Source organism: Myodes glareolus, chromosome 4, assembly GCF_982192425.1.
Source record: "Myodes glareolus chromosome 4, mMyoGla1.1, whole genome shotgun sequence".
NCBI lineage: Eukaryota > Metazoa > Chordata > Mammalia > Rodentia > Cricetidae > Myodes > Myodes glareolus.
In genome coordinates this window covers 54,643,088-54,657,667 of record NC_142029.1, presented here as the reverse complement: position 1 = coordinate 54,657,667, position 14,580 = coordinate 54,643,088, and the positions used below count along the sequence as shown (strand labels likewise).

General features: G+C 39.7%; 1 protein-coding gene across 2 annotated transcripts in view; it reads right to left on the bottom strand.

Annotated features, from left to right (window-relative positions):
• The window catches only part of Xrn1 (5'-3' exoribonuclease 1), a 103,732-nt gene that overhangs the window by 12,852 nt on the left and 76,300 nt on the right, over positions 1-14,580 (bottom strand). Inside the window, exons 33-38 of one of the 2 annotated variants that reach the window (XM_048452529.3) lie at positions 13,903-14,011; positions 9,147-9,208; positions 7,292-7,402; positions 7,013-7,135; positions 6,094-6,253; positions 1,239-1,414 (exon numbers count right to left, since the gene is read on the bottom strand). In XM_048452529.3, coding sequence (XP_048308486.3) covers positions 1,239-1,414; positions 6,094-6,253; positions 7,013-7,135; positions 7,292-7,402; positions 9,147-9,208; positions 13,903-14,011 — 741 coding nt within the window. The remainder of the gene's footprint in view (positions 1-1,238; positions 1,415-6,093; positions 6,254-7,012; positions 7,136-7,291; positions 7,403-9,146; positions 9,209-13,902; positions 14,012-14,580) is intronic. The other variant, XM_048452530.3, reaches the window with a different exon arrangement.

Sequence of the window (14,580 nt, the reverse complement as noted above, 5' to 3'; positions counted from 1 at the left end):
AGAAGTTTAAAACAGAATAAAAGAACAAGGTGTCTAAACAGACTGAGTACCAAGCATTTCAATGAAAACAAAGGGTAGCAAAGCCTTTTTATTTCTATTCTAAGAATTGGCAGACTAAGCCTTTGGCTAACAAAGTTTTACATTAAAAACAAACAAACAAACAAACAAACAGCCAGCCAGGCAGTGGTGGCACACCTTTTAACCCCAGCACTAAGGAGGCAGAGGCCAGAGGATCTCTATGAGTTCTATGAGTTCGAGGCCAGCATGGACTACAGAGCAAGTTCCAGGGCACATAGAGAATCCCTGCTTCAAAAAACCAAACCAAACCAAACCAAACCAAACCAAACCAAACCAAACCCAAAACCCCAAAATGCTTATGAAAAACTTCCCATTATTGTAGAGATGAGAAACTGACACGACTGCCCACAGGACGAGACACTGGCCACCGACTCATGTTTCTGACAGACACAGCTGGCACACTCATGTTTCCTGTCACCCTTAAGCAGCATTTGGTAATAGAGCTGTCTATATGTGAGAGACTTGGAGGTTCTTGTTTGCCCTAATATGGCCTGGAAAGCCCCATTCCTGTCTTTCTCTCTCTAATCCCTCGCCTATTTCCAACTCCCACAGGCATTCTGAATAAAGGAAAAGCACAAAAAAGCCCAGTTCTGCATTCTTGGTGGCTGTTGCAGCTTCTTCCGCTGAAGCTGCCAGCTGGCTGCCAGCTGCCAAAGTGTCCACCTAAGAGCTCGGCTTTTGATGGTACTTGGGCACAAACCAGCAATGGCAGACAAATCATCACCCTTCGCCTACAATTTATAAAATCTCCTTGCTTTAGTTTGGGTGCCTAACTTCTCTGGTCTTGATCTCTGGGGTTGGAGAGCCTGCCTGGAAGCTACTTTGCCCAATGTACCTGTTGTAACACTTTTTCAGTTTAGCTTGATCTGGCTTCCAGTGTCAGCAGATAAACTTATTACGGGGTACGCAGAAAACCTATTACTGTCATTGAGGTTTAGAAGTGATCTTATATATTCTGTTAGTAGAATATGAGGCCTTTAGTTCAATTCCTAGTGCTGCTGAAAAACAATTCCTCAAACAACAAGCAAAACAAACAAACAAACAAACAAAACAACCTCCACACTATTTTATTTTTTTTCTAGCTAAAGACTTTTCACCCAATTATGCTGCTCAGTTAAAGATTTATATCCATGTAGACATCAAATAGCAGTATACTATACCTGTGTTGTTCTCAGAAAGGAGAAATCAGGTTGAGGCATTCCAACAAGGGAACAAATTCGAGCAAGTTCGGTTGCTGGTGTGGACACAGGAGGGATGTGGCCAGGCCAGCACACACTATCCACAGATGGAACATTTTGGTATTCATTAGTACCATGAGGCTTGTTCATAAAACATGCTAACAAGAGAAAAGGGAGTATTCATGTTAGTTAAAATGATCTTGGACTATCCAGTTGTGGTGGTTTGAATAAGAATGGCTCCCATAGGTTCCTATATTTGAATGCTTAGTCACCACCAGAGAGGTGAACTCTTTAAAAGGATTAGAAGGATTAGGAGGTGTGGCCTTGTTGGAAGAGGAATGTCACTGGGGATGGACTTTGAGGTTTCAAAAGCCCATGCTAGGCTCAGTTCCTCTCTGTCAGCCACTGCTCTAGAGCCACACAAGCGACCATGATGATAATGCACTAACTTATGAAACTGTTAAGCAAGCCCACAATTAAATGATTTTTATAAGAGTTGCCTTGGTCATGGGGGTCTCTTCACAGCCACAGAACAGTGACCAAGAACCAGCTATAGCAGATTTATAGTAAATCAAACAGAAAACTGTAAATAATTAAAAAAATGACAGGCTGTGCATGGTGGCTTGCACCTGAAATCCTGAGGATCCTGAGGCAGATGGATTGTCACCAGTTTGACTCCAGTCTGGGATACAAAATGAGATTCTGTCTCCAAAACCAATATAAAAGGTTAAAAAAAATTGCCAAGAAGCAAATTTAGATGGTTATAGTTGATTAATTATAATTACCAAGATAAAAATTTTAAAATAGCATAACAGAGGACACCTGAATATAAGCATAAGTCAGTGAAGAATTAACCCGGCCTCTTTTACTGAGACAAGGTCTCACTGTGTATGGCCTAGAATTTATTATGTAGTCCATGCTGCCCTTAAACTCAAAGAGCTCTATCTGCCTGTTTCCAGACTGCTGGGATTAAAGGAGTGTGCCACCATTATCTATCTCCTACTTCCTGCTGGGATTAAAGGGGTGTGCCACCATTATCTATCTCCTACTTCCTGCTGGGATTAAAGGGGTGTGCCACCATTATCTATCTCCTACTTCCTGCTTTTGACTGGATATCACGAAAGCTAGATTAGCTTCAAACCTGTTTATACAGCCCAAGCTGGTCTTGCCTCTACTTCTCAAGGGTGGAAAGCACGCGTGTGCACCCAGACGACCTGTTTATGCACACTGGGCACTAAGGCCAGGCCTGCACTTACCAACCAGGCACTCTGCCAGCCGAGCTGGACTCTCAGAGAGAGTAAACACTGGCCCTGGTGGCACAGATCCTTAATTCTAGGTAGTTGCGAATCTGGCGCAGGAGGATCACCAGTTCAAGGTCAGCCTGGACTATTTAATGAGATCTCAAAAAACAAAATAAAAAAAGGTTGTGGGGTGTAGCTTGGTGGTTGAACAGTCTAGCCTGCTTGACGCCCCAAGTTCAATCTCTTATAGTGAGTAATTTATAAAACAGAAAGGGCAGGGTGTCAAGTAATCTTGCCCAAAGTCACGGAACCAGTTAGCTGTATGACACAGAAAACTAAAACATAATTTCAGTTTTCAAAACACTGAAATTAAGTGAAAATAACTTGTTTTGGAAATGTGCCCATTTTGTTTAAAAATTATTTTGATTTACTTCAGGAACAAATCAATCACTATGATAAATATGTAATTAATTCCTAATAGCTTTTTAGGGCCAGTGAGATTGCTCAGTGGTTACAGTCACCTGTTGCCAAGCCAGAAGACCTGAATTTGATACTCAAAAAAAAAAAAAAAATCACATGGCAGAAAAAGGAAACTTATTGCTATGATTTGTCCTCTAACTTCCAAATGACACCATGGCATGTGTATGATCCCATGCCCACATATAAATAAATGTAAGATATTTTCTAAAAAAATCCATTAAAAAAAGCTATAAATATAACTACATATATATGTATATATACTTCACACACACACACACACACACACACACACACACACACACACTAAAAATATATCTTAAAGGTAGGGTTTCTCTGTGTAACTGACTGTCCTGGAACTGTCTATATAGACTAGACAGACATTGAACTTACAGAGATCTACCTCCCTCTGCCTCTAAGTGCTAGGATTAAAGGTATGCTACTACGCCCAGCTTCTAATAGCTTTTGAAATTATTAATTACCCAGTATTTACTGTTGTATCTTAAGAGCTACACTGCCTTTGGTCCAGATTTTGATCCTTAATAAATTCAGATCAAATTATTTAAAACTTTTTTTTGAAACTCTGAGAAACTTCTGTTCAAATGCAGTTTTGTCTGAGTCATTCTTCCGGGTCAGTTTTGGCAGATCATTGTGTAAGTGCACAATATTAAAATGTAAGGTTCCTAAGGCGCAGGAACAATGACAGGTATGTAACGAAATTCATCACTGAGCCATGTGCTACACTACAGGTTTCAGAGATTTAAAGTATACGTCTAATGTGTACACTTGTCAATAATTTTTAGTTGATTTGATAGCTTTTTCAGTTCCTACACTGGGTAAGTTATTATAATGTGATGATGTCAACTGACGGCATCTATGATAGTCTGGTGTGCTACTGCTTTACATATTACCATCACACGTTATTTGTAATGACTGCTCATTTTATAAACTGGAAAGATATCTAGAAAAGTTAAAAATGTATTTAATACAAACACAATCACTTTTAAATTATGAGGGAAAAAAGGATGTGGCAGTCTTTCAAGGCTTGTATATTTATTTGTAATAGTTTAAGTTGTCACAAGAAGATGTAGGGCTGACAGATCTTTTGATTACATATTTATATTGCTGCATAAATGACACAAAAAACTGTTGCTTTTGGACAAAAGAGTTCAATTATGTAGCTTGGGCTAACCTTGAACTTGAAGCAACTTTCCAGTTTCAGCCTCTCAAGTGCTGGGATTAAAGGTGTACATTAACAAATCTGGCTTTAAAAAATTATTCTCAGCTGGACATGGTGCCATAGATCTTTAATGCTAGCTCTTGGGGGAGGGGCAGTGGCAGGTAGATCTCTGTGAATTCTAGACTAGCCAGACCAGAACTACATAGTAAGGTCCAGTCTTTAAAAAAGAAAGTGAAGCCCAAAATAAAACCAAGCAAAGCATCATAGTTGGTGTATGCCTGTAGTTCCAGCACTCCAGCTAATGTCAGGAAATTTAAGAGTTTTTAGTTAGGCTGGGTGGTGGTGGTGGTGCACACCTTTAACCCCAGAGGCAGGCGGATCTTTGAGAGTTCAATGCTGGCCTGTCTATAGCGTGAGTTCCAGGATGGCCAGAGTTGTTACACAGAAAAACTCTGTCTTGGGTGGGTGGGGGGAGTTCTTGGCCAGTTTGAACTTCATATTTCCACAATGAGATTCCATCTTAAGAAAAGACAAAAACAAAGCCTGGTAGTAGTGGTGCTTATTTTGAATTCCAGCACTTGGGAGGCAGAGGCACAGACCTCTGTGCATTCAAGGCCAGCCTGGTCTACAGAGTGCGTTCCAGGACAGGTTCCAAAGTAACACAAAGAAATCCTGTCTTGAAGAAAACAAAAAACAAACAAAGGAAAAACGAAAAAAAAAAAATATCAAAAAAGACAAAAACATCTAAAAATAAAATAAAGCAAAACAAAATTATTTATTTATTTTTATCGCAGATAGGGTTTTGTGATTTAGCTCGGGCTGACCCTGAACTCTTTATGCAGAATAGGCTGGCTTTGGACTCACGGAAATTCTGCATTAGCCTTCTAAGCTCAGAGGCTGCATGTGTGAGGCACTAAGCTAGGCTTCAAAGAACAGCTGTTTATTTTACCACTCCCCCCCTTTTTTATCTTTTGAGACAGGGTTTCTCTGTAGTTTTGGAGCCTGTCCTGGAACTAGCTTTTGTAGACCAGGCTGGCCTCAAACTCACAGAGATCTGCCTGCCTCTTCCTCCCAAGTGCTGGGATTGAAGGTGTGTGCCACCATGGCCTAGCCTATTTACTTAATTTTTAAAAGATTTGTTGTTATTTTAAATTTGTGTGTGTCCCCATGTGCGGGTTTATGAACATGAAAGCAGGCTCATGGGGAGGCCAGAAGTGTTGGAGCCCCTTGAGCTGGGTTTTACCTGGCTGCTAGACACTTGGTATGATTGCTGGGAAATGAAGTCTGGTTCTTTGCAAGTGGAGCACACTCTCCTAACCTTGAGTCATCTCTCGAGCCCTAGTTCTTCATGTATGTGTGTCCATGTGAGTGTGTATGTCTGTGTGCACAGGAAGGGAGGCCAGAATGTGTGCGGTTACCCTCTCCCACCACTCTGCCTATTCCTGGGAGCAGGGTCTCTCCTTGAACCTGGGGCTTGGTTTCTTGGATAGGCTGGAAGCCAGCAAGACTTAGCAATCCTCTTATTTTCCTAGTAGGTGGAATAATAGGTGTTTATGGGTTTCCTGGCTTGTTAAATGTGTACTATACAAGTGAACTTGGCTCTTTTCAAATATGTGGCAAGTATTAACTGTTGAGCCACCTCTCAGCCCCCTAGTTTTGAAAGGAACAAATGGGGCTGGTCAGATGGTTTAATGGGGAAAGGTGCTCGCTGTCAAGCCTGATGAGCTGAGTTCAATTTCGGGGACACACACAATGGAAGCAGAGAACCGACTCCTTCAAGTTGTTCTCTGATCGCCACATGTGCGCTTTACACGTAAACACACACCAAACAGACAGGCAGACAGGCAGACACACATAATAAACTTTTTTGGAAGAAACCAAATGAAGCAAACTTTTGGAAATGATAGTCACTATTAGTAACTGTGCTCAGTTAACTCACCCAGCTTCTTACTTGGTTCAGGACGTGGTAACAGTCCATGCTCATCTCTTCTATTGGGAGAAGCAGTGACTTCATTATCAAATTGTTTTCCATCATTCTTACTGTCTGTTGTATCAGGGCTATCAATTTTTAGAATTTCTTTAAGCATCCGTGTTCCTTTCTTTTTAGAAAATGATTCATAAGTAGATGTGGGGGTGAGAAGAAAGCAAATGTTAGGCTTATATAACTTATACATCTTTCTTCTTGCTTTTCTGAAGTTATTATTTTTCTTTTGAGGTGTCCTTATGCATGCTGGACAGCTCTACTACTGAGCTGTCTCCTCAGCCTTTGCTCTTTCTTTTTAAGAGTTGCTGCTGTTAAAAACTAATATGCTAACTAAATTCATATAAGACAAATAGATGGTCAAGGCCTGCAAAACGTTCACATTTCAGTGGACAGAGATAATATTTTTCCTATTTAATTTATAGCCTAGTGAACAGCAATGTTTAAAAAGCAGGGATCTACGGGAAAACAAAAACAAAACCCTACAAAAGCAGCAGCACTCAGGGATGGCTGTCTCTCACAGCATCCTGGTTTTCCTCAGCTGATGATGAAAGCGATACAAGAATCAGAGGTTAATTCCAGCACTCAGGAGGAAGACAGAGGCAGATTTGTGTGAGTTCAAAGCTGGCCTGGTCTAGAGAGCGAGTTCCAGGACAATTAGAGCTGTTACACAGAGAAACCTTGTCTCGAAAAACCAAAAACCAAACTAAACCAAACCAAACCAAACCAAACCAAACCAAAAAACCAAAACCAAGCCAAAACAAAAAGTGATACAGATACCATCCAACATGAGATACTGGGTTCGAACAGGTACACAGGGCATGCATGGCCAATGGAAGACAGAAACTGCAGCTCCAAAGCTGCTGAGCATACGAACCATAGCAAATGACTGTGGTGACAGATGCTCCTCATCTGGAGGCTCCCCGTGATGAGGTGACTGCACTTCACTCTCTTTAGAGATATTCAAAGATGCTAAAAAGTTCTCAATTCCCGAGGAAGGCTAAAAGAATAAATATTTATGCATAAAGATAAAAGAAGAAAGAAGTAAATCTAGTAAAAAGCTAGATTTTACTCTAAAATTTCAACTTTCACTCAATAATTGTCCTAGATGTAAAGTTTGGAAGAAACAGCGAATAAGATTTATTTATTTACTTACCTTATCGATAGCAGTTGGGTAACCAGTCACAACCTTTTGGGCTTCTGAGGCTCCTGGACTTTCATTTCTCTTCAATAGTTTAATATTACATTTGGCAGAGGCTCCAGAAGTCTGTAAGAAAGAGTAAGTTTTTGTGCAAGTAAACTTAAAGTTACTATTTTAACAGTATTCTGAATAAATTGAGCAAAGTGTTTATGTATTGCATTCTCTCTCTCTAAAGATTTATTCATTTTTATGTGTGAGTGTTTTTACCTGCATGTATGCCAGTGCAGCACCATTTAAGCTGCCATGAAGGTGATGGGAATTAAACCCAGGTCCTGCGAAAGAGCAAGCAGTGCCCCTAACTAGTGAGCCAAATCTCCGACTCCAAGTACTGCTTTCTCTTACCGCCATAAGAAAAAATGGGGAGAAGATTATCTTTATTCTCATTAACCTGTGAATAAGATTCATATTTCTTTCAATTTTGAATATGGACAACAATCATTGCTAAGGACTGTGTTTGTGTCCTTCCACCTCAATCAGGAGGTAATCAGCTTCATGAAGTGGCATTCTCATGACAGGATTAGCAACCGTAAAAGGAGAAAGAAGGAAAACTGCATTCTTTCTAACATGTCAGAATTTAAGACAGGAGCCTCTACCTAGAGGCCAAGAAGAAGCCCTTAGAAGACACAGACCTTACCAGATCCTAACTGTATTTTAGTACTGTTGTTTCTCTCAAACTTATATATTTTATTTTACTATAAAAAACATTATTTTGTTGGATGTAGTGGCACACACCTCTAATCTCAGTACTCTTTTGAAGGTAGAGGCGGAAAGATCATGAGTTTAAGGCTAGCCTTAGCTACCTACACAGTGAGTTAAGAGGCCAACTTGTGCTACAAGAGACCTTGTCCACAAATCAGCATTTGCTCCCACTGAGCTATGTTCCCAAGCCAAGAGATCCACTCAAAAATGTGTAGTAAAGTATGATATATATGCCTAGAAGGATACATAATTGCCAGATTCTTTGATTCTTAAGATTTCTTAAGATGTCTACATGTTCTTTATTGAACAGTAGAGACTTTGTAAAACAAAATATAATGTCTGATCTCGGCTCCCTCATTCTAACTCTGTGCAATTTGACTTTTTTGTTTTGTTTTTCAAGACAGGGTTTTTCTCTGTAGCTTTGGCTCTTGTCCTGGCACTAGATCTGTAGATCAGGCTGGCCTTGAACTCAGAGATCCATCTGCTTCTGCCTCTCGAGTGTTGGGATTAAACGCATGTGCCATCTCTGCCCAATCAATCTGACCTTTAAAATGATGCCACCAGTGTACATACACACAGACATTACTGAGTATTTTATTAATACATGAGAAAAGTTTTAAGTGACCAATAATTTACTTCCATCTTAAAGATAAAGAAGTCAAGGTTGTGTTTTTTTTTAAAATATATAATTTATTTATTTTAAGTACATCAGTGTTTTTGCCTACAGGTATGTCTGTATGAGGGTGTCAGATCCCTTGGAACCGAAGTTATAGACAATTGTGAGCTGTCATGTGGGTGCTGGGAATTGAACCCAGGTCCTCTGAAAGAACAGCCAGTGCTCTTAACTGTTGAGCCATTTCTCCAGCTTCTCGAGGTTGTTAAGAATTGATCACGACTACCCACCACTACTCTTAAGTGGTGAAACGAGGATGACAGATGTCTATTCTGAACCCTAGACTCCAGTTGTGTGACCATCCATCTATGTGACTGTGACATGGCTTTCACTGCATTCCTTACGGATTTTTTAAAAGGCTGCAAAAATAACTTAGATGCTATACAATAACTAATTGCACAAGAACATCCAATTATTAAACATTTTTAAAAAAATTACCTGCTTATTGGACAATTTTTGTGTTTGGCACTCAGCTTTAGGACTCTTATATTCTTCCTTAACTGGAGACAAGAAAACAGAAATTTTGAGACGCAAAAGAGCTTACTAAATACCAGTTAAATTCATCAAGTATTTACCATTGTAAAGCAGTGTTTAAAGTATTTCAAGGTGTTTAGTTTTCTCCTGTGTCTGTGCTCCTCCACCCCCATGCTGTCAATGCTGGAGCTCAAACATAGGTGCTGGTCCATGGCAGGCACTGACCACAGCAACAAATGAGAAGAAGCATGAACTGAAGAAATTTATAATCCAGGTGAGATGGAGAAAGATAATTGCAGATAATCAGATGGGAAAGGAGAGTGGCATCTGAATCAGGCTTGGAAGGGTAATAGGGTCTCCAAGTGCAAAAGAAGAGGTTTAGAATTATAGGTAAAAGGTTCGAGAAAAGACACGAGAGCAGAAAGGGTTGTACTTAATGTGTCAGTTCTGTAGGAGGATAAGGAATAATGTCAAGCCTAATGGAACTAAAGAGGCAGGTGAGTCATAATCTGGGAGATACTGAAACACATGGAATTAAGTTGTAAGCAATGGCAAGCAATCACAGAAAGGTTCTGAGCAGATAGTAATCTGGTCAGAATTGTAATTTAGTAAGATTAAATTATGAGCAATACACTCTTGGCTAGATAAATGAAGAGTAAGAGACAAGTAAGAAAGCTCTTAAAAATTTTATTCTCAGGGAACTGGAGAGATGGCTCAGAGGTTAAGAGCACTGGCTGCTCTTCCAGAGATCTTGACTTTAGTTTCCAGCAACCACGACAGCTCACAACCATCTATAATAAGATTTGCTGCCCTCTTCTGGTGTGTAGGCATACATGTAGGCAGAACACTACATATATAATAAATAAATATTAAAAAAATTATTTTTGAAGCTGGGCAGTGGTAGTGCATGTCTTTAATCTCAGCACCGGGAGGCAGATTTCAGAGTTTGAAGCCAGCCTGGTTCAAATATCCAGGAATACACAGAGAAACCCTGCCTAAAAAAACAAAAAGCAAAAGCAACAAACACAAACAACCTTTTTGAGTTTATGTGTGTTTGTGTTTATGCATGAATGGCATATGTATGTATGCATGTATATGTATATGTATGGAGGACAGATGTAAACAAAGAGTTTCTTCCTTATCAATTTCTACTTTACTTTTCTGGACAGGGTCTCTCACTGAATATGGAGTTTACCCATCAGCTAGACTGGTAGACCAATGAATTCCAGGGGTCCACCTGTCTCCACTCCTAACTCCCCTCAGTGCTAGAATTACAGACAATGGCCTTGGTGCCAGGCTTCAGTATGTGTGCTCAGGTCCTCATGCCTGTGCTACAGACACTTTATTGAGCGGAATATCTCCCAGGCCCTAATTGCTTTATTTTGAGACAAGGTCCTGCTATGCATCCTAGTTTGGTCTGGAAATCACTATGTAGCCCAAGGCTGGTATGAAATTGTGATCCAATCCTCCTTTTTTTTTTTTTTTTTTTTTTGTAGGTTTTTCAAGACAGGGTTTCTCTGTAGCTTTGGAGCCTGTCCTGGAACTAGCTCTTGTAGACCAGGCTGGCCTTGAACTTACAGAGACCCGCCTGCCTCTGCCTTCCGAGTGCTGGGATTAAAGGTGTGTGCCACCACCTCCTGGCCATGAGCCAATTGTCCTAACTCATCCTTCATAATGCTGGGATTATAGCTGTATATCATCATGCCCATTAAAGCAACTTTTGCCATTTCTGCTAAGGAGAAGCTAAGAGCAATAGGAAAAAAAATGAGATATTATCTTTAGAAGATTTAGGAAACAAAAGGCTTTAGAGATGAAGGAGATTAAGATTTGAAAAGGACATCATTTAGTATGCAATCTTCTATTGCATTAGATACACTAGATTATATAGTTGTTCTAAGTTAATTTTTTTTCTCCTTACCACTGGACTGTTTATTAGGCCAGTGTGGAGAGGAAAGAATAAAAGACTGGGCATGGTGACATATGCCTGTGATCCCAGCATTTAGGTCGTGTCAACAGGAGGATCAGCAGTTCAAAGTTATCCTTGGGTACATAGTGAGATCCCAGCCAGCCTGGGCTTTGGGAGATCCTGTGTCAAACAACAACAATGAGAACATTATCACCACAACTAGCAACAAAAAAAAAGGTGAGAAGAAAGGAAAGGAGATACCAAGGGAAAAGCATGAAGAAAGCATCAGGATATGAGAAGGGAGAATAAAAAAGGGAAGGAAATAAGGAAGACAGGAAAGGAAGGAAATGAAATGTAAGAACACACATGACTACAAGCCTTTGTTAAGACATACAATTTCATATAGTAACCTAACTCACTGTACACAGAAACACTCTCAGAAAAACATTTAATACATTTTCATTAAATATAAAACCTTCAGCTGAATAAGCTGATGCATGGGGAGGGTAGATGAAATAAGGCTGGCTTTGATTTGGGTATATGGTATGCACATGTGGAAATAAATGGAGCCATATTAATATCTACAATTAATATGTGCTAATGTATAATAGGAAACCAAAAAAAATTCCCACAAAAAGAACTCAGTCCCAAGTCCAGTTTGCTTTCTGGTGATTTCTACTGAACATTTAAAGAGGATGTAATGGTATTCTTTCCAAAACTTTTCAAAAACATCGGCAGGACTATATCTCAGTTCTGTGAGGTCAGTATTACCAGGATACCCTCAAATTTTAAAGATACCCTTTATAAATACACATGCAAAAAAAACAACAACAAAAAATTCAAAACCCATAAAAATACTAGCAACGTAACTCTTCAAACATGTCAAAATGATTATGAATTGTGATCTAGCAGGATTTACCCTAAAAATACAAAGTTGGTTCAACATAGGAAATATAATTGGACAAATCATGAAAATTGAATTGAACAACAGATACAGAAAAACAAAACAAAACTCATCAAGGATGTAGGGGTGGGGACAGGATGGGGGAGATGGCTCACTCAGTAACGTGCCAGCAGCACAGGCACGACAATCTGAGTTTGCGTTGTTAGTATCTCCTTAAGAGCTGGACTTGGAAGTCTGCATCTGTTACCCCAGTTCTGGGGGACGGTGGAGACAGGAAGATCCCTGGGGCTCACTGGACAGCAAGGCTACTCAACAGTGAGCTCCAGGTTTAGTTAGACTTTGTCTTTAAAAATGAAGTGGATGAACCAGCATGATGGCTGAACGGATAAAGGAAGGGCAGACAGAAGGGAGGATGCAGGAGGAAAAAAAGAAAGCAAAAACAACAAATATTTAACAACATCTAGCTTCTTATAGGCAACAATAAGAATTTAGAAAATAGAGAATTTACTAACCAAATATAGGACAAAGAGACCCACAGCTAAAAACCTCATCTGGTAGTAAAGGCAGAAAGTTGACTTCTAAGATCATGGTTAGACAAGAATGCCCACTCTTTTTTTTTTTTAAATTAACATATGGCTGAATGGTGGCGGTGCATGCCTTCAATCCCAGCTGTGGGAGGCAGAGGCAGGTGGGTCTCTGTGAGTTCAAGGCCAGCCTGGTCTACAGAGTGAGTTCCAGGGCTACGTGGTGAAACTCTGTCTCAAATAAAAAAAAAACAGAACAATAACCCCCACACACATAAAACACCAAAACCAAAAAACAAACATAACTTCATCAGTAACAGCATCAAAAAGAATAATAGAGGAATACATTTAATAAAAGGAAAAAGTCTAAGGATTGTGTACTGCAAATGATAACACATCAGTGAAAGAAATTAGAAAGCACTAAACAAATGGAAAGGCATTTGTGTTAACAGGCAGGGCTGCATAAGACACTGTACCCAATGTTATTTATTAAAATTCCAGGCATGGTGTTTGCAGAAATAGATAAGATTATGGAAAATTGATATGGAAACGCAAAGACCCAGAATAATTGAAACCATCTTGAAAAAGGCAAACAAAGCTGGGGGATGCAAAACTGTCTGATTTCTCTTTTTCTTTTTCTTTTCTTTCTTTTTTTTTTTTTGGTTTTTTGAGACAGGGTTTCTCTGTAGCTTTGGAGCCTGTCCTGGATCTAGCTTTTGTAGACCAGGCTGGCCTCGAACTCACAGAGATACGCCTGCCTCTGCCTCCCAAGTGCTGGGATTATAGGTGTGTGCCACCAGTGCCCGGCAACTGTCTGATTTCTAAACTTACAAGAAAGCTCCAGTAAGGAAGACAGCATGCTGTTTGTACAGATGTGTATAGACCAGTCAGCTGGAATTGAGAGCCCACAAACTACCACAAAGACGTATTGTCAGCTGATTTTTATAAGGTACCAGGATATGTGATGGGGGAAAGGGCCGTCTTTCTGATGACTGTGCCGCAACACCCAGGCATCTCCAATGACAGCCTACCCCTTCCTCATTACTGCAGACTCTAAAATGATGGTTGTATTTTATTTGTTACTCCTCCGTCACTGTATGTGCGTCTGTGTGGGCATGTGCATGGCAGGGCACACATGCAGATCAAAGGGTAACTCTGGGAGCTGTTTCTCTCCTACCACCATGGGTGTCTTGGGATTGAATTCAAGTTGCCAGGCTTGAGCAGCAAGCCCCTTTACCTGTGGAGCCACCTCACTTGCCTGATGAATTTATTTTAAAGTATGAGTTACATTTCAACAAAGCTCTTCAAAAAACAAACAACAACAAAAACAACAATAAAAACAACTGAAAAAAAGGCAGATCAACACTTTTCTACCTTAAAACTTACGTTTTCGGTGAGGGTCATGTTTTTTTTGCTGGTATTTAACACTGTTGTCATTAAAGCCAGTTTTATGTGGTTGGGTTACTTGACTTATTTCTTGAGGTAGAACAGCACCCTGAAAGATAAAATTCACAGAAATCAATTAAACAAAACTTTAATATTATACCTTCAAAACATTTTAAATTTAATTCAATAAAAATTTCACAGCATATTAGAAAAACACAAAGAAAACTATATAGAATTTTAAAAACTACCCCAAAACTACCCTGGAATTAAGAATCATTAATCTAATGGCTACAATATCAGGACTCCTCTATGTGTCAGTTAGAAAGATAAATTCCCAAAGTTCTCTTTTCAATAGAGATAATTCAAACTAACTTTGCTTCAAGTTATGTCTGTGCACCGTGTGTGCCTGGGGCTTAAGGAGGTCAGAAGGGGGCATCAGATCCTTTGTAAGAGCAACGAGTGTTCTAAAACTCTAGGTCACCTCTAAATATTCTTCTCTAATATTCTCTAAATATTCCTCTCGATTAGCTTCCAAACAAATCTACTTTTAGTGTTAAGTGGGAATAAAGAGTGAGCTGCTGTAACAGAAGAACAAGGGTTGATGGGAGCAAGCTACGGTGGACATGTGGATTCACCTGCATGATTCTCTTGATTCACTAATGTTAAAGATTTTCCAAT